At 37.2% G+C, this 23,215-nt stretch overlaps 2 protein-coding genes across 5 annotated transcripts in view; one reads left to right on the top strand and one right to left on the bottom strand.

The window, feature by feature from the left end:
- ccdc71 (coiled-coil domain containing 71) overlaps window positions 1-23,215 on the bottom strand; it is a 181,283-nt gene that overhangs the window by 17,241 nt on the left and 140,827 nt on the right. The gene's annotated exons all lie outside the window — the stretch shown is intronic.
- Window positions 1-23,215, top strand: part of nisch (nischarin) — a 39,288-nt gene that overhangs the window by 6,187 nt on the left and 9,886 nt on the right. Inside the window, exons 5-20 of one of the 4 annotated variants that reach the window (XM_059328385.1) lie at window positions 1,769-1,932; window positions 2,034-2,129; window positions 4,855-4,950; window positions 5,037-5,189; window positions 6,331-6,399; window positions 8,297-8,482; window positions 8,679-8,807; window positions 10,148-10,261; window positions 11,497-11,698; window positions 15,450-15,568; window positions 16,433-16,560; window positions 17,293-17,574; window positions 18,827-19,128; window positions 20,227-20,432; window positions 21,599-22,068; window positions 22,236-22,396. In XM_059328385.1, coding sequence (XP_059184368.1) covers window positions 1,769-1,932; window positions 2,034-2,129; window positions 4,855-4,950; window positions 5,037-5,189; window positions 6,331-6,399; window positions 8,297-8,482; window positions 8,679-8,807; window positions 10,148-10,261; window positions 11,497-11,698; window positions 15,450-15,568; window positions 16,433-16,560; window positions 17,293-17,574; window positions 18,827-19,128; window positions 20,227-20,432; window positions 21,599-22,068; window positions 22,236-22,396 — 2,877 coding nt within the window. Of the gene's footprint in view, window positions 1-1,768; window positions 1,933-2,033; window positions 2,130-4,854; window positions 4,951-5,036; window positions 5,190-6,330; window positions 6,400-8,296; window positions 8,483-8,678; window positions 8,808-10,147; window positions 10,262-10,487; window positions 10,821-11,496; window positions 11,699-15,449; window positions 15,569-16,432; window positions 16,561-17,292; window positions 17,575-18,826; window positions 19,129-20,226; window positions 20,433-21,598; window positions 22,069-22,235; window positions 22,397-23,215 lie in introns of those variants that run through there. The other 3 variants (XM_059328387.1, XM_059328388.1, XM_059328386.1) reach the window with 3 other exon arrangements.

Genomic DNA, 23,215 nt, shown 5'->3' with positions numbered 1-23,215 from the left:
TCAATGAAACTGAGTCTTTGGTTGCACGATGACATGATGTGAAACAGCAGTTGGTTCACTTTAATACGTAGAACCCCAAAATATCTGAATACCAGTCATTTTGTGTCTTTTTTTTGTTCTTTTTGTGTCTTTTTTTTAGTAATTTTGGGTCATTTTGTGTCATTTTGTGTCTTTTTAAATCATTTTGTGTCTTTCTTAGTCATTTTGTGTATTTTTTGGTCATTTTGTGTCTTTTTTTGGTCATTTTGTGTCTTTTTTGGCCATTTTGTGTGTCTTTTTTGGTAATTGTGTGTCTTTTTTGGCAATTTTTGGTAATTTTGTGTCTTTTTTTGGTAATTTTGTGTCTTTTTAAATCATTTTGTGTCTTTTTTGGTCATTTTGTGTTTTTTTGGTCATTTTGTGTCTTTTTTTGGTAATTTTGTGTCTTTTTTTGGTAATTGTGTGTCTTTTTTGGCAATTTTTGGTCATTTTGTGTCTTTTTTGGGTCATTTTGTGTCTTTTTTTTGGGTAATTGTGTATCTTTTTTGGCAATTTTTGGTAATTTTGTGTCTTTTGTGTCTGATATCATTCCGCTGCATTTTTTCCCCTGGAGGCCGTAGCGGTCTCAATTTTAGGAGTATACTAAATATAATGATATGATATGAAACTAGAAGATCAAAGGAATGTATAGAGCCCAAGTTATGTTAGTTATGTTAGGATACCTTGTTGGGAAGTTGCAAAAAACGCTCCAAAGTTTGGCTATTTTGGTGATTTTCAATGCAGTCATGTCCCACAAGTCTTCTCTTTATGCTGACAACATGCAGTTTAAGGCAAAAACCACATAGTTTTTCTCATGTAGCACAAATGTTCTATTTCCTCTGACTGTATGTGAATATTTGTGCATCCTGAGGTCTCTAAACAGGCTGAATGACATAAACTGGGTCTCAGTGGAAAGCTGAGACTCTGGTGGATTCAACGAGTCCAGTTCTCTTCATGTGGGATGATGTTAGTCAGTCATATATTTCTTGATCATTTTACATCTGTTTTTGGTCATTTGGGGTGTTTTGGGGGGTATTTTGTGTTTTTTTTTGTCATTTAATGCATTTTTAATTCCTTTTTGTGCCATTTTATGTATTTTTTGGTCATTTTACGTCTGTTGTTGGTAATTTTTTGTCTTTTTTTGGACATTTTATGATTTTTTTGTGTCACTTTTGGTAATTTTAGGTCTTTTTTTGTCATTTTATGTCTTTATTTTGTCATTTTCGTTTATCTTTGCTAACTTTAGGTCTATTTTGGTAATTTAATATTTCTTTTTGGTGCTCATTTCAGGTCTTTGTGGTTATTATGTGGATGGGATGATGTTAGTCATCAGGAGGAGCCAGTTGATTGCACTGAGGGCATTTCTTGAGTCTGGAGTGTATAAAATGAGCTGCTGTGACCTCCTAGGATAATAATAATAATAATAAATTAGATATTTTTGACCAGAACAACTTGACACACAGTGCTGAGATTAATCTCAGATTAATCTTCAGGTTCTCATCTTTCAGATGATGTTCATCAATTCTATGAAGCATTTATTATTGACCTGCTATCTCCCCCTAAACACCCACTGATCATTACCACCAGAAGATCTTTGAATAATAAGAGTTTTAATAGTTAATGATCTGTTGCAGCTGAATCATGTGACTCTGCTCCTGCATCGACCCAGTTTCCTCAAAATAATCTTAACAAGTTTCATTTTTGAGCACAGTTGGTGTTTGTGAACCATGTGTTTGTTATTGTGCTGCAGGAGAGCAGCTGCTGCAGGCCGGCGAGGTGTTTTCTCTGCGTCCTCTGCAGCTTTACTCCGTCTCCCAGCAGCTCCGTCTGGCTAAACCAACCTGCTGTAACGGAGACGCCAAGACCGACCTGGGACACATCCTGGACTTCACCTGCAGGCTGAGATACCTCAAGGTCTCCTCACCTCACTGCACTCAGCTACATTACTCACTTTATGATCCTGTCCTGGTGGACGGTGGTGGTGAATGTTGTCTGGTTGTGTGTCTGTTGGTCAGATGTGTGGCAGCAGAGGTCCAGTAGGAACCAGTAACATCCAGGAGAGCTGTCTGCCCTTCGACCTGTCTGTCTTCAAGTCTCTGCTGCAGATAGAGGTAACTGTCTGTCTCTCCTGTCTGCACATGGAGCCATTTCTGCCTCATTCACATCACACACAAGCCTAATGTTTGATAATGCGATATTTTTATAATTTTTTAAAATAAAAATTATGACAAAAGACACAAGATATGACAAGACACAAATTATGACTAAAAAGACAAAATTATGTCAAAAAAGACACAAATTATTTTTAAAAAGACACAAAATTATGACAAAAGACACAAAATTATGTCAAAAAAGACACAAATTATGTCAAAAAAGACACAAATTATGTCAAAAAGACACAAAATTATGACAAAAGACACAAATTATGTCAAAAAAGACACAAATTTTGTCAAAAAAGACAAAATTATAACAAACAAGACACAAAATTATGACAAAAGACACAAATTATGTCAAAAAAGACAATTATGACAAAAGACACAAATTATGTCAAAAAAGACACAAATTATGACAAAAAAGACACAAAATTATGACAAAAGACACAAATTATGTCAAAAAAGACAATTATGACAAAAAAGACAGAATTATTTTAAAAAATACACAAATTATGACAAAAGACACAAAATATGACAAAAAAGACACAAATTATTTAAAAAAAGACACAAATTATGACAAAAAGACACAAAATTATGACAAAAGACACAAATTATGACAAAAGACACAAAATTATGACAAAAGACACAAATTATGTCAAAAAGACACAAATTATGACAAAAATGACAAAATTATGACAAAAAAGACAAAATTATGAAAAAAAGACACAAAATTATGACAAAATACACAAATTATGTCAAAAAAGACACAAAATGATGACAAAAGACACAAATTATGTCAAAAAAGACACAAAATTATGACAAAAGACACACATTTTGTCAAAAAAGACACAAATTACGACAAAAAAGACACAAATTATTGTATTTATTTATATCACACACAAGCCTAATGTTTGATAAAGCGATATTAAACACCAGGTGAAACCAGAGTTTGGTCCCAGGTTAGTGCCGGGTGGCACACATGTTGCAGAAAGATGTGAAGAAGAAAGCTGCTTGTCATTCCACAGAGCAGATGGTTAAATAAACATTAATGGAGCAATACAGCTAGTATGAATAGTTGCTCACACACAGATCTTCAGAACAAATTAACTAGGGGTGTGTTTCCTTTAGCCCTGCCTCCAAAAAGAAGATTTACTGTAATTTTGCTTTTAGTAACCTTTACAGCTTCTGTGACATCATGATTTTAACTATTGACTATTGACGTGTTCATACTGAGAATGTGATGTACCTCAAAATAAATTATCCACTGATTTACTCATGTCTCTTTCGCAATCTAAGTCTCTGGGAAAAAGTCAACTATGTGAAATTCCCTGCAAAAGCCTGGTGCTCTTCCTGTGTCCGGCTCCCTTTATACATCCAGGAAACAGCAGGGTGGAGCTGTAAACATAAACTGTTGGTGCTAAAGGTCACCTGCTGGTTACTCCAGGCTCTAACTGCATAGTAAAAACACTGACGGAGGAGATTGATTTATTTTAATATGATAAAACAATTTCCAGCCCAGCTGATTAGCAGCAATAAAATACCATGATGAGTCTGAAGTATTGATGCTCAGTTTATTAATAATATGTCATGTTGTTGTGAGTGTATTCCTATAAGAGTGCTAGAGGGAAGATTTTATTTGGACTTTTCAGACAGTCACTTTAAACCTGCCAGAATGACATCCACCCAAAGCCTCTTCCTGGATGAAGGACCTGATTCTGTTCCTTAAGTTGGAAAAGATAAAGTGTTGCATTATAGCAGGGGTCTCAAACTCAAATTACCTGGGGGCCGCTGGAGGCAGTATCAAAATGACCAAAAAAAGACAAAATTACCAAAAAACAGACACAAAATCACATAAAAAGACACAAAATTACAAAAAAAAAACACAAAATGACAGAAAAGACACAAAATTACTAAAAGAGACACAAAATTACAAAAAAGAGACACAAAATTACAAAAAAAGACACAAAATTACAAAAAAAGACACAAAATTACTAAAAAAGACACAAAATTACAAAAAAAGACACAAAAATACAAAAAAAGACACAAAATTACTAAAAAAGACACAAAATTACTAAAAAAAGACACAAAATTACTAAAAAAAGACACAAAATTACAAAAAAAGACAAAAAATTACTAGAAAAAGACACAAAATTACTAAAAAAAAGACACAAAATTACCAAAAAAGACACAAAATTACAAAAAAACCCACAAAATTACAAAAAAGACACAAAATTACTAAGACACAAAATTACCAAAAAGACACAAAATTACAAAAAAGGCACAAAATTACAAAAAACCCCCCCAAAAAATACAAAAAAAAGACACAAAATTACCAAAAAATGACACAAAAATACTAAAAAAAAGACACAAAATTACCAAAAAAAGACACAAAAATACAAAAAAAGACACAAAATTACTAAAAAAAGACACAAAATTACAAAAAAAGACACAAAATTACTAAAGACACAAAATTACCAAAAAAAAGAGACACAAAATTACTAAAAAAAAAAGAGACACAAAATTATCAAAAAAAGACACAAACATACTAAAAAAGACACAAAATTACCAAAAAATAAGAAGTGTTTAATTTTTATTTCTACTAATAAAAACATGTAAAAAACAAACAAACATAAAAACCTGCCAGAATGTAGCTAACATCTCCTGCCTGTGTGTCTGTGTTCAGATCAGCGAGTGCAGCTCTCAGCAGATTCGAGGTCTGTCGTCTCTGAGGTCGAGTCTGGCGACTCTGAGCATCCACCACTCCACCGACACCATGACGGTACGTAGTGAAGACTTCTCTGACTGTTCATCAGGTGTTGGTCTGTTGTGTGCTGATGGTTCTGTTATTTCTATATCGTCCTCCAGTCGGTCCTGGTCCCGGAGGCCAGCGAGTTCTCCCAGTGGGAGGCCGAGGGGGCGGAGTCAGGCTGCCCCGTCACCGCCGTCATCCCCGTGTGGAGGAACCTGACCACGCTGGACCTGAGCCACAACACCATCAGCTCCATCGACAGCTCAGTGGTGAGACGCACACAAACACCTCAACACAGTGTGAACGCCAAACCATAACCATGTTTAAAAGTCCGTACCAGTTGATTTTTTAATCCTGCAACAACCCAACAACTTCGTAGGAAAGTACTAATGGAGACAATTGAATTAATTTGATTTTGGTGATTTATTTAGGGCTGCAACTAACGATTATTTTCATTATCAATTAATCTGTTGATTATTTAAGCCATTCATCGATTAGTTGTTTGGTGAATAAAATGTATAAAAATCTCAATGAGTGTTCCCAAACCACAAGATTTTGTCCTCAAATCTCTTGTTTTGTCCACAAACCAAAGAGATATTCAGTTTATTGTCATAAAGGAACAAAGAAACCAGAAATATTCACGTTGAAGAAGCTGAAATCAGAGAATTTGGACTTATTGTCTTTAAAAAACTGCTCAAACCAATTATTGGATTATCAGAATAGTTGATGATTAATTTAATAATCGATTATTGTTCCATTAATTGAATAATTGTTGCAGCTCTAGATTTCATTTTATTTTTTGGTGAATTCTTGTTCGGTTAAGTTCCTCCCAATAAAACCTACTGAAATATTTTGGATAATTTTATAAACCAAGTCAGCTAAAACTCCCCCACAGTCTCAAATTATCTTCTGTAACATAAAAAAAGTTTGTAGAAATTACAGTAAAACTGTCAAATTGCATGAGAAATAGGGTGTAAAATTAAAAAATGCATATCACTGTAGTAGACACTTTTAATTACTGTAAGTCAAGAAATAGTACAAAACTTTTGAAAACACACAGTTTTACTGTAAAAATAAAACATTTTCATGTAAAATAAATGGAGAAATAACATATTCTCACAAGGACACAATTACCATAAAAATAAAGGGACTTTTCAATGTAAATTACAGTTTTTGCTGGTTTTTACATTTAAATTTACAGAAGAAAACTCATTTGTAAACTTATTTTTAAGGTGAAGTTCTGACAACCACAGCTGCCCGTGTCTTACCGTAAATTAAACAGATTTTTATTTACAGTGTACAAAGCATGATCAATTTCTTATTTAATATCTTGAGACTCAGATAATGGGGAAGTGTTGGTTCCTTATATCAGTTTCTGTGTTCTGACTCTGGAGTTTTTCTCTGTTGTAGAAACTGATTCCTAAAGTGGAGTTTCTGGATCTGAGCCACAACCAGCTGTCCACAGTGGAAAACCTCCAGGTATGTGACAGCATGATGAAGAATATCAGCTCCGTCAGGACAGTGTTGAAAAATATCAATGAGTGTTCCCAAACCACAAGATGACGTCCTCAAATCTCTTGTTTTGTCCACAAACCAAAGAGATATTCAGTTTATTGTGATAAAGGAACAAAGAAACCAGAAATATTCACGTTGAAGAAGCTGAAATCAGAGAATTTGGACTTGGAAAAAAAACTGCTCAAACCAATTATTGGATTATCAAAACAGTTGATGATTAATTTAAAAATCGATTATTGTTCCATTAATCGAATAATTGTTGCAGCTCTAGTATCATTGGAGCTCATCATGGATGATTAATTAATTAATAACTGTTGGTTGGATGGATGGTTGGTTGGTTGGTTGGTTGGTTGGTTGGTTGGATGGATGGATGGTTGGTTGGATGGTTGGTTGGATGGTTGGTTGGATGGATGGTTGGTTGGATGGATGGATGGATGGATGGTTGGATGGATGGTTGGTTGGTTGGATGGATGGATGGATGGATGGTTGGATGGATGGTTGGTTGGTTGGACGGTTGGATGGATGGTTGGTTGGATGGATGGTTGGTTGGATGGATGGTTGGTTGGATGGATGGATGGATGGATGGTTGGATGGATGGTTGGTTGGATGGATGGATGGATGGATGGATGGATGGTTGGATGGATGGTTGGTTGGTTGGACGGTTGGATGGATGGTTGGATGGATGGTTGGTTGGATGGATGGTTGGTTGGTTGGTTGGTTGGTTGGTTGGATGGATGGTTGGTTGGATGGATGGATGGATGGATGGTTGGTTGGATGGATGGTTGGTTGGATGGATGGTTGGTTGGATGGATGGTTGGTTGGATGGATGGTTGGTTGGTTGGATGGATGGATGGATGGATGGATGGTTGGATGGATGGTTGGTTGGATGGATGGATGGATGGATGGATGGTTGGATGGATGGTTGGTTGGTTGGACGGTTGGATGGATGGTTGGTTGGATGGATGGTTGGTTGGATGGATGGTTGGTTGGTTGGTTGGTTGGTTGGTTGGTTGGTTGGATGGATGGCTGGTTGGATGGATGGATGGATGGATGGTTGGTTGGATGGATGGTTGGTTGGATGGATGGATGGATGGATGGTTGGATGGATGGTTGGTTGGTTGGACGGTTGGATGGATGGTTGGTTGGATGGATGGTTGGTTGGATGGATGGTTGGTTGGATGGATGGTTGGTTGGATGGTTGGTTGGATGGATGGTTGGTTGGATGGATGGTTGGATGGTTGGACGGTTGGATGGATGGTTGGTTGGTTGGTTGGATGGTTGGTTAGTCTTTATTTTTACTGTCCTGTATTTTATTGTGAAGGACAGAAGTACGGTCCGGGTTAGTTGATAACGATGGTTGATAACGGTGATATTTATTTGGCTTACCCAAAAACATCCAATTTACCCTGAAAAACTCAGCAGCCCCCATTGTTTTATTGTTTTACAGCGAGGAGATCAAGTGTCCGATGTTGCATACAGTTAGCTCACGGCTAATTCACAGGTGTTAGCGTCCTTTAGCCGACTCTAATAAACCCGAGGATAACGTACACGGGTAAAATAATATTATACGGTTCCAAAGCTAAGAAGTTAGACTTTAGTTTCACACCATTTAATTAATTGGAAGCAGAACACGATCATTTATAATAGTAGTTAATGTGAAATTTTGATAGAATCTCAGCTGAACGGTGTCTGATTTGGGATACAGTTACACTAAATCCTCAAAGTGGAGATGGTGAAAAAAAAAAAAGTTTGACATTTCTGCTTGGTACATGACCAAAACATTTAATTGATTCTGAAAATAGTTTCCAAGACATTTTCTGTAGATGTTTGTCTGTAAGTTAACTGAAGTGTCCTGTTTCAGCACCTGTACAACCTGGTCCACGTGGATCTGTCCTATAACAGCCTGAAGCTCCTGGAAGCTGCTCACACCCGTCTGGGGAACATCAAAACCCTGAGCCTGGCTGGGAACCAGCTGGAGCAGCTGACCGGCCTCACCAAACTCTACTCGCTGGTCAACCTGGACCTCAGCCACAACCTGCTGGCTCAGGTAAGCATTGTTCACAGTGTTCAAAGGGAAATCTGTCTTTTTATATTTCATTGTAAGAGTCCAACAGATACATTTACCTGCATTAAATAAAAGAAAGTTAAATATGCTACAACCAAAAAAGGATGTAAGGAGGGAGTCAGTGGAGGTTTGAGCTGTTTGTGACTTGTGTTTGTTTGTTTGTTTGTTTTGTTTCCAGCTGGAGGAGATCAGGAACATCGGCTCTCTGCCCTGTCTGGAGAAGCTCAACCTGTCCACTAACCCCATGTGCATCATCCCCGACTACAGAACCAAAGTCCTGGCCCAGTTTGGAGACCGCGCAGCAGAGGTACGCCACCAAAACCACCAAAACCACCAAAACCACCAAAACCACCACACCCTTAACCCATTGACGCCTAAAACGCCTGTAAAACCTCTGGGCGATTTTAAAATCAGCCCCTAAAACCTGAAGTTTCTCTGTAAATCCAACAGAAGTGTCAACTCTTCTACTAAATAATAGATTTTTCAGCCTCTGTAGCAGATAGAAATGAAATTCAAAAAGTATTTGAGAGCTTATACAAATACTACAAAACGACGTATCCGCTTTCCAGGCTTCAATGGGTTAATACAACTATCACTGCTATTAGTACGACTAAAGCACCAAACATTTGTTCTTGCTGAACTGTTGCTCGTTTTGCTAATATTACTACAGCACAGATAACCCAGCCTCACCTCGGCCTGTCACTATAATCACTTTATCCACTTATTGTTCCATATATAAAAATGGACATGATCGCGTAGCCACGGCACAAATCATACGATTCTTTATCTTCTATTTTTTCTATATTGAAGAAGATATTTTTACCAGTGATTGAGACCATAGTGTTGTCCTAAAAAACATTTCTGAGCTCATAAATCAAGTGACAAGTTTTCAAATTTTGCATTGAAATGAATGGATAGATTTTTTTTCCAGTCAAAATTAGCGCCCCCTGCTGGAGTCTTTGGTAATATGCAGTTTAAGGCACTTCCTGGTTTGCCTCCCTGCTCAGAAACCGGAGGTTGCCGCCTGGTGTTGACCAAGGTTATTATAGTTAACGAAAACTAACGAAATAACGAAAACTAGAATTGAAAAAACATTTTCGTTAACTGAAATAAAAATAAAAACTAGAGTTTTTAAAAAAACGATAACTAACTGAAACTGTATTTTGTGGTTACAAAACTAACTAAAACTAACTAAAATTATAGTGAAAATGTCCTTAGTTTTTGTTTTTGTCAACTTTTTTCATTCATAATTCAGTGTTTCTATTTGAACATGCAACACATGGTGAATATGTTTACTGAGACTGGGATGTTTACACTAGAACCAAAATACAAAACACCCAGAACTGTAAGAGTTAATAACCTTATTGGGGCTGAGATGATAAACCAAAGGAAATAAAGGAAACATTCATTATGACCTCTTTGAATCTGGCACCAACACATAGCCCATTACAAAAAAACTAAAACTAACACTAAAACTAATAAAAACTAAACTAAAACTAGAAAGCTCACTCTAAAAACTAACTAAAACTAACTGAATTTGAAAACAAAAATTCACAACGAAATTAAAACTAAAACTAATGAAAAATCCAAAACTATTATAACCTTGGTGTTGACTCATGTTTTTTTTGTTTTTTTTAATTCCTTCAGGTTTGTCTGGACGGTGAAGTGACGACGGAGAAGGAACTGGACACGGTGGAAGTGTTGAAAGCCATTCAGAAAGCCAAAGAAGTCAAAGACAGGATGAGCAGCGGCGACAAGAAGGTACGTTCTGTTTTACTGGATCATCCAATCACATCAGATTAAATTAATATTCAGGTCAGTTGGATTGACGAACAGTTTTCACTCCAGAGATGAGTTAATATTTAGAAATGTTAAGAGTTAAAATGTTGTCTTCATGTGTATATCCAGTGTTATTAAATGGGTTCATTTTACTTATTGTTTACTTTTCTGTACACCACATAAGAGGATTTCACTCATTATTTTTCAGGGTTTTCAGAGAGAACCAGTATCTCATATTTGAGTTTGACCTTTGAACTCCCAGCAGGGATGCAGGTTACATCTTTCCTGCTCGTTTTCTACAATCGTAGCTTCTAAATGAATCAACTTTCTGTAGTGGTTTTATAATTCTAACCTGATTTTCAGACCAATCGGAGATCAACACCAGTAGATGTGACTAATAATGAAGTGAATAACTAACCGTTCTCTGGAGATTGTGCACATCAGCAGCAGAGTCGTGATGTAATACGAAGATAAAAACATGTGTGTGTGAGGTTGTAATCTGGTTTGGAAAAATTCAACCCAAAAAAAACTGAAACTGTGTGAGGTTTGTGAGCTGAATCTGTGTGTTTTTAGACAAAACCTGCAAAACTGAGTTAGAACCAGTAGTTGGGGATTTTCTCTTCTTGTGTACAACATATTTTTTGGACCATTTTTAAAAAAGCCTATATATATATATTATATATATATTTAACTTTTTTTGGGAAGAAAACATCAGAAATATTTGTGGCCCACGGTTTCCTCCTGCAGAAGATGCTGCAGGTTTTCTCTTTGTTGGTTATTTTTAAGATGTCCCAGATTGCCAGGTTTCTATTGAACCAGTCAATGTGTGTTCTTTTGAGAACAAAGGGAGTAAAACCCTGTTTACACAAATGTCAAACTGAGGAAGGTTTTGTTTGAAACACACCGTTTTACCTCTTGAACTTCACATGATTTGGTTTTATATTTCCATAAATATTTCCTAGTAAAACACACACAGATGTCTAAAAGTCAGTGTGTTTAACCCCTGAGTGTCTCTGCTGCTGGTGAGGATGATGATGATGATGATGATGATGATGAAGGTGTCTGTGCTGCTGGTAGCCGGTTGGTGAGGATGATGATGATGATGATGATGATGATGATGAAGGTGACTGTGCTGCTGGTAGCCTGGTGGTGATGATGATGATGATGAAGGTGTCTGCTGCTCTCTGAAGGCTTCCTCCTCTCTGTCCTCTCGTCAGATCAGTGAGGAGACCAGGCTGTCTGCTGCTGCACCTCCTCACCTCTCCTCCTCCTCCTCCTCCTCCTCTCCCCCCTCCTCTTCCTCCTTCTGCTCCTCTGCTGTTGTTGCTCCTCCTGCTGTCACCTCCTCCTCTTCCTCCTCCTCCTCTTCCTCTACCTCTTCCTCCTGTCGGGCCCAGCAGGCTGCCTGCCCCAGCCAAGGTAATCTGTCTGTCTGAGGCTGTTAATTATTATTATTATTATTATTATTATTTCTGCTCTTTGTCTGCTACGTGGCAGCAAAATTAACAGCAGCTGACGGCACTTAATGGAGCTGAAACTATAAATATATTGATTATTAATGAATCTTCAGCTGATGAAGCTAACCAGCTGCTGCTGCTGCTGATTTAGAGCCTTTAAACCACGTGGCTGTAGCTTTATGTTCCCTGTGCTAGACGCTTTGCTTTCTGCTCAGACTGAAAGGAAAACCGCTTTTTCACAGTTTATCATTTTAATAATTGTGATCAGATGCCTGTCGCTTTTTGTTTTATAACCAAAGTGTGAGTCTAGGGGTAAAGGGACTGTAACGCAACGCCGGTGTACTCAGGCAAATAAAGACATTTATTGATTAATAGCAAACGTTTACAAGAAGTTACAAAAAGAGGATCCTTCTTCAGGCTGATAACGTGATACAGCAGTGAGGCAGTGAACAAAGGGTGAACATGATAGTATTCCACAGCAATTCATTTTTAAATCTCAAGAATAGTAAACATTTTTTTGGAATTGAACTGTGAAAATAAATATTAAAACATCCTAGATAAATAAAACATAAATTAATAAACTATATGGGATTAGAACACTGACATAAATCGCAAACATCCGCTCGCATATTGTTTTTTTGAGCACTTTCAAATCACTCACAAGCTTTTTTATGTCAGTGTTCTAATCCCATAAAACTACAACCGAAAAAAATGATAAATAATATATAAACACCTGTTTCAGAGATTTTTTTGGCAGAAGTGCAGAGTAGTAAAGTGCATGGGTATGTACACATGAACAGAGTATATAAATATAAATATAAATATAGTGCAGGTATGAATCGAATATGCAGTAGGATAAATACAGTAAAGAATGTACAGTATAGCAGCAGTGCAGGTAGATGAATGGATGATAATAAATAGTCATAAATACAGTTACAGTCACAGAAGGTGGGTCACCTCTGTGTATTCTCCAGATTTAAAGATTAATTTCTGTGGAAAAGTATGAACTTATTCTGCTCTAATATGTTTATAAAACTAAAACAACATCAATACAACAATCATTTATCATGATAGTTTCTGGGAAAATATATCTTAATGTCCTAATAAACGTGTTATTATGGTGACAGGTCTGATTATCAGACTGCAACAGGCTATTAAAGCCACAGCAATACACCTGAAAATCCAATATTAATATAGTTTGTAGGGTTATTATAAACAAGAAATATCAGAACAGAAAAGGCAAAGAAAGCAGTTCCATAGTTTGTCCACCAGAGGGCGACGAGGAGTTTAGACTGAGAGATGGACGTCAGACAGCTGATGGAGAACTAACCACTAACTAATGTTCTCTAATGTTCTCTAACGTTCTCTAATGTTCTCTAACGTTCTCTAATGTTCTCTAATGTTCTCTAATGTTCTCTAATGTTCTCTAATGTTTGGCTGTGGAGGTTTATGACTTCCTGTTGGTTCTCACTAACTTCCTTCTGTGACAATAACATTTATTCTGGCTCATTACACGCTGCAAACTGTGAATGCACTAATCTAAACAGTAAAAAAAACAAATGCATGTCTGTTTTTTTAATGCCTGTCCAGTGAAACATGATTTAACTGTTATTTGGCTTTCATGTTTGTCTTTTATGAAATTCAGAAATGTGTTTCCAGCACAGAAAAACTCTTAAAGTCCAAGTTTTTTGTCTTAAGGTAACAAAAGCAGGTTTATTTGTGTTGCACTTTTCAACAACAGGACAAATTAAAGTGCTTCACACAAAACATTAAAAACATTTAAAAGAGACACATAAAATGACATTCAAACTACAGCTGCAACATTTATTCGATTAATCGAACAATAATTGATTATTAAATTAATCGTCAACTATTTTGATAATTGAATAATTGGTTTTTTTTTAAAGACAATAAGTCCAAATTCTCTGATTTCAGCTTCTTCAATGTGAATATTTCTGGTTTCTTTGTTCCTTCATGACAACAAACTGAAAATCTCTTTGGTTTGTGGACAAAACAAGAAATTTGAGGACGTCATCTTGTGGTTTGGAAACACTCATTGATATTTTTATACATTTTATTGACCAAACAACTAATCGATGAATCGTTTAGATAATCGACAGATCAATCCATAATGAAAATAATAATATATATATATAATAGTTGCAGCCCTAATTCAAATATAAAAACTTAAGACTAAAAACGAGTAGAAAAAAACCTTTAGGAAAAAATATAAAAGTACATTCAAATCTAAAATTTTAAAATTGAAAGCGAGCTGATAAAAATATATTTTTTAATATTAAATTCTCTACGTTCGTAGCTAAGCAGAAGATCAGAAATGTAGAAAAATATAAAAGGTCTTAAAAGGGCTTGTTTTGCCCAACAACAGTCCAAAACCCAAAGGTATTAAACTGATATTTAGACAAGAAAAAACATGAAATATTCACATTTTAAGAAGCTGAAGCATCACATCCTTGCAATTTAGTTCAAACTTGGCAAAGGCTTTAAATTATTCTGCACAAAAAGAGTCATATTTATATGCACAATGAGTCCAGTTCATCCAAACACAACACTGATTCCCCGGTGCTCTCTGTGGCTGAAAGCCAAACACACATTCAGCTTTTTCCACTTGATCCGCCTCATTATATGTGTGTTTTTTCAGCCCTTTTATTAGCTTCCTCTCAGATACTTGGTGCTTATAATCTGGCATCTGGTTGCTGTGTTTTTATAGAGTCCAACCCTCACACTCTGCACACTTTAGCTGACGGCTACACCCAGAAACATCCACAACAAACCCAATGAAAAGTAAAGAGAACATGCAGGCAGAGGCCAGAGTGTCTACAGATACACTACAGCCCTCTCCTCACTGAACATAGTGACCACAAAAAGACACAAATGGACCAAAAAAAGACATATAATGACAGAAAAAGACACAAATTGACCACAAGAAGACACAAATGGACCAAAAAAAGACACAAATTGATCAAAGAAAGACATAAATTGACAGAAAAAGACACAAATTGACCAGAAAAGACACAAATTGACCAAAAAAAGACGTAAAATGACCGAAAAAGACACAAATTGACCAAAAAAGACAAAAAGACACAAATTGACCACAAAAGACACAAATGGACCAAAAAAGACACAAATTGACCAAAAAAGACAAAAAGACACAAATTGACCACAAAAGACACAAATGGACCAAAAAAGGCAGAAAATGACCAAAAAAGCACAAAATGACAACAACAAAAAAATCACAAAATGACTAAAAAAAAGACACAAAAGGACAAAAAAGACACAAATTGACCAAAAAAGACAAAAAGACACAAATTGACCACAAAAGACACAAATGGACCAAAAAAGACACAAATGGACCAAAAAAGACAAAAAGACACAATGACCAAAAAAGACATAAAATGACCACAAAAAAGACACAAATTGACCAAAAAGATACTAAATGACAAGATTAAAGACTTTTACATCATATTCTAACGGCTACAGCCCCAACACACTTTCAGAGAGATTACTTTTAATGTGTTGAGGGAAATCCTTGTTGTGATGCAAAATGAGCGTATCAGTCCAAGAACAGCAGATATCAGAGTCTGATCAGTCTCAGCTGATCATGACATCATGACATCATCACATCATGACATCATGACATCATGACATCATCACATCATGACATCATGACATCATCACCATGTTTCCTGTTTCAGAAGTGACGAGCAGAGAAGAAGCTGCTGTTCCCCCCAGCGTTCTCCCTCCCGTGGACGCTGCACCTCCCCCCCCAAGCTTTAACACCAACACACACCTCCTGTCTGCTGACGCCAGCCAGGTGAGACACACACACACACACACACACACACACACACACCTGAAACACCAGGGGAGGAGAGGCGTAAAGCAGGAATTATGTGATCGAATAAATAAACTAATGATTTAAATCAGGAGAGTAACATTTCATCTTGATACAGAATTATATTGTATTTGCACGACAGTCTAATATAATAATCTAATAATAATCTTTTGTCTGGACTTTTGGCAGGATGCGGCGTAGTACTCGACACCACAACAACACGCGCCACTTGTAAAAGCCGGTGAAGCAGTTTTGGCAACTTAGCGACTTTGTTGCTATATTTAGCAACTTTTCAGACCCCCTTAGAGACTATTTTTCAAGAAAGCGACTGGCAACAAATCCAGCCACTTTTTCTGGTGTTATTGGAGACTTTTGGAGACTCGTTCTTACTTTTCTTAACGAGCCGCGGGGGCCAGAGGCTCTTCTTAATGAGCTGCGGGGGCCGGAGGCTCTTCTTAACGAGCTGCGGGGGCCGGAGGCTCTTCTTAACGAGCCGCAGGGCCGGAGGCTCATTGATAAGAGTAAGAACGAGTCGAAGCAGCACAGTCCTCCTGCAGCAGTCTCTCCCAGCTGCAGAGCCGGAGGGGATGTTACCCCCTTAGCGTCCAGTCTGCAAATTGCTAACAGGCTAACAGTTAGCTCTGTAGCAGTACAGTTAAAGAGTCCACAAAAACGATCTTGTCCATTTTTATATATCAAACGATAAGTTGATATATTGACTATGGTGACAGGCCTACGTATAAATATACTAATCATTTAGATCAGGAGAGTAACAGTTCATCTCTAAATAATGTGTCTTGATACAGAAATGTTGCTTCATGTGTTTGTTTTTTTGTTCTTTAGGTACAAAAAGCTGCTGTCAGTCTGTCTGAACACACAAACAAACTCTGTGGAGCTCCTACAAGCACATCTACTACTACTATAACTACTATAACTACTTCTACTACTACTACTACTACAAATACTGTCTGGTGAGTATCACATCACATCATTTACCATCAATTAAACTCTAAATAATCTCTGAATAAATGTCTGCGCTTTTATTTTAAATCCTTCTTTGATTGCTGAAAATCAGAAACATTAGAAATACAGTCATGGAAACAATGACTATACCACCTTTGTTTTCTTCAGTTTCTTGTTCATTTTAATGTCTGGTTCAACTAAAGGTTCATTTGTTTGGACAAATATAATGATAACAACAAAAATATCTGATAAGAGTTTAATTGAAGAGCTGATATCTAGACATTTAACATGGTTTTATTGGTCAGGATTTTGGTTATTATCAACATAATTTTGTGTCTTTTTTGTCATTTTTTAATCTAGTTTTTGTCATTTTGTGTCTTTTTTTTAGTATTTTTTGCATCTATTTTTGGTAATTTTGTGTCTATTTTTGGTCATTTTTGTATTTTTTTTGTAATTTTTACATCTATTTTTGGTCATTTTGTCTCTTTTTAGTATTTTTTACATCTATTTTTGGTCATTTTGTCTCTTTTTAGTAATTTTTACATTTAGTTTTGGTCATTTTGTGTCTTTTTTTAGTATATTTTACATCTATTGTTGGTCATTTTGTGTCTCTTTAGTCACAATTACATCTATTTTTTGTCATTTTTTATCATTTTCACAAGCTTTTTTTGTTGTTATCATTATATTTACACATTTAATAACATTTAATAAAGATCTCCTCCTTCCTCTTCTCCCTCCAGCGGTGTCTGCTCCTCTCCCTCCTCCAGACCGGCTGAGACCTCCTGCCTCTGCTGCTGCGCCTCCTGGTGTCCTCGTCTTCCTCCTCACCTCCTCTCCCTCTCCTCCTCCAACAAAGACTTCATTGCCCAGCTCTCCCAGCGGCTCGGCTCATCCTTCAAGGAGCAGCAGCAGCAGAAGGAGAAGGAAGAGGAGGAGGAGGAGGGAGAGAAGGGGGAGAAGGAGGAGAAGAGGTCTGAGTCCAGAGAGGTTCATGTGGAGAACACTGAGGTGGAGAGTTCTGGGTAATTTAATCCTCAACCTTCTCATTTTTAAGATCCTTAAAGATTTCTCTGCTCTAGTCGACATAAAGCCTTTTATTCCTCCAGTAACTTTTTATTTAATTTATTTTTTTATGTCGGCGCAAAGCCTTTTGACTTGAATCTGTGCAGCTAAAATGAGACATAAAACACATACAGGAGCATCTCAATAAATTAGAATATGATAGAAAAGTTTATTTATGTCAGTAATTCAATTAAAAAAAAAGTGAAATAACACATTATATAGATCCATTACACACAGAATGAAACATTTCATGTCTTCATTTTATTTAACTAATTATAATTTTATGGCTTACAAATGTTTCCTCTGAAAAGTATGTCCATCTATATGACTCAATACTTGGTTGACTTGAACTACTGGAAATGGACTTTTTATCATATTCTAATTTATTGAGATGCACCTGTAGATGCCTAGATAAACATGTGGAAAAGATTCAGTAGCTTCAACAGGGAACAATACATAACATTTTAAATGTAAAAACATTATAAAAGGAACTTTTTAACCGGTTTCTTGTCTGAATGTTGCCTGTAGGAAACATTGTCCCATTGAAAATGAATCAACAGTCTAAGTGTATGAAACTATCAGAAATGAAGGTTTTCTCACCTATCAGACCCCAAAAAACATGTAAAATTACCAAAAAAGATGCTAAATTACCAAAACAAAGACCAAGAAAGTGACAAAATGACCCCAAAAAACATGTAAAATTACCAAAAGAGATGCTAAATTAGGATTTTTTTTTCCAGAAGGAAAAGGGCCAGGAAATGACATTTGAGTGATTTTTTTTGTGGCCCAAAATGTCAAAGCTGTTTCCTTTGGAAAAGTCTGCAAAATAGGGTTTCAATATGGCCTCCTGGAGGTCATGTGACTAATTAAAAAAGAGGTAAGAGTATATGGAACCAATAGCAATGCTTTAAAGTATTGCATCACTCAAAAACATGCATTGTAGAAATCTGAAAAATGGGGGCAACACCGAACCATAGAGGGTTAAATTCAGACCGGCCTCTAAATCCCTGAATTGTTTTCTTTAAGGTCATATTGGTTTCTTTAATTATGAGATATTCTTTTTGGCTTCACACAGATTTTTTAGGATTTATTTCAGTTTCTGAGATGATATGTGTTTATGTATATTATCAAAATATTTTTAAATGTGTAAAAAAAAAAACTTACTAAAATGAGTCTTGATTCCTGTTTTTATTTTAATGCTCATATTTCCAGTCCGGGCTCCAGGGACGGATACTTTGAGATGGGTCTGGATGATTCTGTGGAGGAGTCGGTCTGCTCCTCCTCCACCTCCCTCCCTGCTCCTCCTCCTGCAGAGGAGCCTGGAGGCCAGCAGGAGGAGCTCTGTGAGGAGGAGGAGGAGGAGGAGGAGGAGCTGCAGGTCAGCAGGGTTCTGTGGTGCTACTGTCTCCAGGTGAAGGAGCAGGTGGAGCAGAAGGAGGCGTGTCTGGTGCTGACGGACCGACTGCTGGCTCTGATGTACCTGACAGACGGCTTCTCAGCCAATCAGAGCGCAGGTAACAACACACACAGTTACTATAGTAACTAGAGTTTTCATTAGTTTTAGTTTTAATTTCGTTGTGATTTTTTGTTTTCAAATCCAGTTGGTTTTAATGAGTTTTTAGAGAGAGTTTGCTGGTTTTAATTAGTTTTTATTTTTTGGAAAATACTTGGTTTTAGTTTAGTTTTTATCAGTTTTGTAATGGGGTATTTGTTGGGTGCCAGATTCAATAAGGTCACAAAAAATGTTTCCTGTTTGTCAATTTTTTATGGTAAATTTGTCACTTTTGTTCTTGTAAATTTGTCACTTTTTTCTCGTAAATTTGTGATTTTTTAAAATTAGTTTTAGTTTAGTTTTTATTAGTTGTAGTTTAGTTTTTATTAGTTTAGTTTTTATTAGTTTTAATGAGTTTATTAGTTGTAGTTTAGTTTTTATTAGTTGTAGTTTAGTTTTTATTAGTTTTAGTTTAGTTTTTATTAGTTTAGTTTAGTTTTTATTAGTTTTTATTAGTTGTAGTTTAGTTTTTATTAGTTTAGTTTAGTTTTTATTAGTTTTAATGAGTTTTTATTAGTTGTAGTTTAGTTTTTATTAGTTTTATTTTATTTTTTATTAGTTTTAGTTTAGTTTTTATTAGTTTTAGTTTAGTTTTTATTAGTTTTAGTTTAGTTTTTATTAGTTTTAGTTTAGTTTTTATTAGTTTAGTTTTTATTAGTTGTAGTTTAGTTTTTATTAGTTGTAGTTGTTTTGTAATGGGGTATTTGTTGGGTGCAGATTCAATAAGGTCACAATAAATGTTTCCTTTATTTCCTTTGTCTGATCCATCTCAGCCCCAATAAGTTTATTAAGTCATAAAACCAGATAGATGAAATAGATTTCATATCAACCAAAAAGGTTTACGGATGGAAAAAGTTGACAAAGACCAAAACGAAGGACATTTTCACTATAATTTAGTTAGTTTTAGTTAGTTTGGAACCACAAAATACAGTTTCAGTTAGTTATCGTTTATTAAAAACTTGTTTTTATTTTTATTTCAGTTAACGAAAATGTTTTTCCATTCTAGTTTTGGTTACTTTGTTAACTATAATATTGATGAGAATGTGTTTTGTGTCTCCAGAGGAGGAGCAGAGTGTCTCCGTGGAGGAGGTGCTCTCCAGCCTGCAGCTCCACCTCCTGCTGCCGTACTCTGACCTCCTGCTCTCCTCCCGAGCCGAGCTCCCTGACTCCTGCCTGGGCTTCGGCCTGGCTTCGACCCGCTGGTACGTCTTCTCTGAGGCCGAGGAGCTCCGGAGGACCAGGAGCCGGCTGGCGGCGCTGATCCAGGTCAGAGAGCTTTAGAGTCCCTCAGCTTAAAGGAAGCTGCTCTTTCTTTACAGCAGATGCTGGTTCAGTTCTCATCTCATTAGTAAACTGGTTCCCAACCTGGGCGTCCCGGTCCCGGTGCCGTAGTATAACTCCTTGTTTTGTCAAAACTAAAATACGAACAAACGAAACAGTTCCCTCTTTTCCTTTTTTCGTTTTAAACCAAAAACGGAAAATCGGATTTTGCTCTCAGCATCAAAAAATGAAAAAAACAAAATTAAACAACAGCCATAATTTGGTTTTTGTTTTTATATATATATATATATATATATATATTTATATATATAAATAAATAAATGTATGTCCGACTGCTTAGGAACGGAGTTGGAAATACATGGCCAAAATCATCTAGTGATATTCTCAAGAGCTTAAATGATTCTTTGACCCAGAAAATGTAGATTTTGACACCCAGATTGACCTTCTGAGCGGCTTGGAAGATTTATTGGTTCTCATCGATTTTATATGCCATCTCTGATCCACAATCTTGATGAAGTGGCTCCCATCAAAAATGTAAACTTATGGCGATAGAGAGCATGTGGAAAAAATTTGTTTCTTTAGTCCGACGTGTCCCCTTTAATTAGCTCCGCCTCCTGACTAGAAGGAGTAACGGTCATGTTAAATTGCAGATTTAAAAGATTAAAAGTGGCAAATTTTTGTGAAAAAAGTTGCAGATTTAAAAGATTAAAAGTGGCAAATTTGTGTGAAAAAAGTTGCAGATTTACGAGATTAAAAGTGGCAAATTTGTGTGAAAAAAGTTGCAGATTTAAAAGATTAAAAGTGGCAAATCTGTGGGGAAAAAGTTGCAGATTTACAAGATTAAAAGTGGCAAATTTGTGTGAAAAAAGTTGCAGATTTAAGAGATTTAAAGTGGCAAATCTGCATGAAAAAAGTTGCAGATTTACAAAATTATGGTGAAGGAGAGCATGTGGAAAAAATGTGTAGCTTTTGTCCTCCGTGTCCCGTTTATTTATCTCCGCCTCCTGACTAGAAGGAGTAACGGTTTGTATAAGATGCATAAACACCAAAGGACACAGTTATCATGTGTGAAACATGAATCCGGCTGCTGTCTTTTATTATTTCAGCACCTGATAAACAAACTTTGTTTCCTTCTTGATGTATTTTTCCAGGATGTGAAGCGTCAGAGAGACCCGGAGCCCCCCGAGCCTCCTCAGCTCTTCCCCCGCTGCCTCATCAACTCCTGGGAGCAGGAGGAGAGTCAGGGAGCCCAGGGAGGTTATCCTGCCTTCCTCCTGCCCTCCTCCTCCTCCTCCTCCTCCTCCTCCCCGGAGACCCACCCCCTCCTGTCAGACATCATCTCAGAGACGGAGGACCCCCGCCTCCCCTCCCTCCTCTTCCTCACCCACCGACACCTCTGGGTGCTGCACATGGACTTTAAGGAGCTGGCGGAGAGAGAGAGGAGGAGGAGCACTGACCTTCATCACTCCTCCTCATCCTCCTCCTCCTCCTCCTCCTGCTCCTGGTGCAGGCTGGTCCGTGTGCCCCTGGGCTCCGTGGTGCTCCACCCCAGAGAGAGAGCTCCTCCTGTCGGGGAGAGAACCAGCAGCACCTCCTGCCCCGAGCCACAACACCTCCTCAGGTACAGGCTGATTCATGGAGGTGTTAACTGTCCGCCTATGATAATTATAATAATAATAATAATAATAATAATAATAATAATAATAATAATAATAATAATAATAATAATATAAAATTATTGTTCCGCGCTGCAACAATAAGTGTGTGTGAACATGGTGTTGTGTCCAGGAGGAGCCACTGTGTGGAGCTGCTGCTGGGAGGCCAGAGGCTGCTGCTCTTCTTCCCTCTGGCCCACAACAGGAGCTCCTTCCTGGGGGAGCTGAGGCAGCGCAGAGCCTCTCTGGAGGGGCTCAAGATGGTGGCCCTGCCCCAGGGGCAGCACACTCCAGGTGATCAACACCACAAAACACCAGATAACACCACAAAACACCACATAACACCACAAAACACCACATAACACCAGATACCACCACAAAACACCACAAAACACCACAAAACACCAGATAACACCAGATAACACCAGATAACACCACAAAACACCACATAACACCAGGTACCACCACATAACACCAGATACCACCACATAACACCAGATAACACCACAAAACACCACATAACACCACAAAACACCACATAACACCAGATAACACCAGATAACACCACAAAACACCACATAACACCAGGTACCACCACATAACACCACAAAACACCACATAACACCAGATAACACCACATAACACCACATACCACCAGATAACACCAGATAACACCACAAAACACCACATAACAACACATAACACCACATACCACCACGTAACACCACATAACACCACGTACCACCACATAACACCACATAACACCACATAACACCAGATAACACCACATAACACCACATACCACCACGTAACACCACATAACACCACGTACCACCACATAACACCAGATAACACCACATAACACCACATACCACCAGATAACACCAGATAACACCACAAAACACCACATAACAACACATAACACCACATACCACCACGTAACACCACATAACACCACGTACCACCACATAACACCACATAACACCACATAACACCAGATAACACCACATAACACCACATAACACCAGATACCACCAGATACCACCAGATACCACCAGATACCACCACATAACACCAGATAACACCACATAACACCACATAACACCACATAAC

Source organism: Centropristis striata, chromosome 3 (assembly GCF_030273125.1).
Source record: "Centropristis striata isolate RG_2023a ecotype Rhode Island chromosome 3, C.striata_1.0, whole genome shotgun sequence".
NCBI lineage: Eukaryota > Metazoa > Chordata > Actinopteri > Perciformes > Serranidae > Centropristis > Centropristis striata.
The sequence above is the reverse complement of the archived record's forward strand: the minus strand, read 5'-3'. Positions and strand labels throughout refer to the sequence as shown.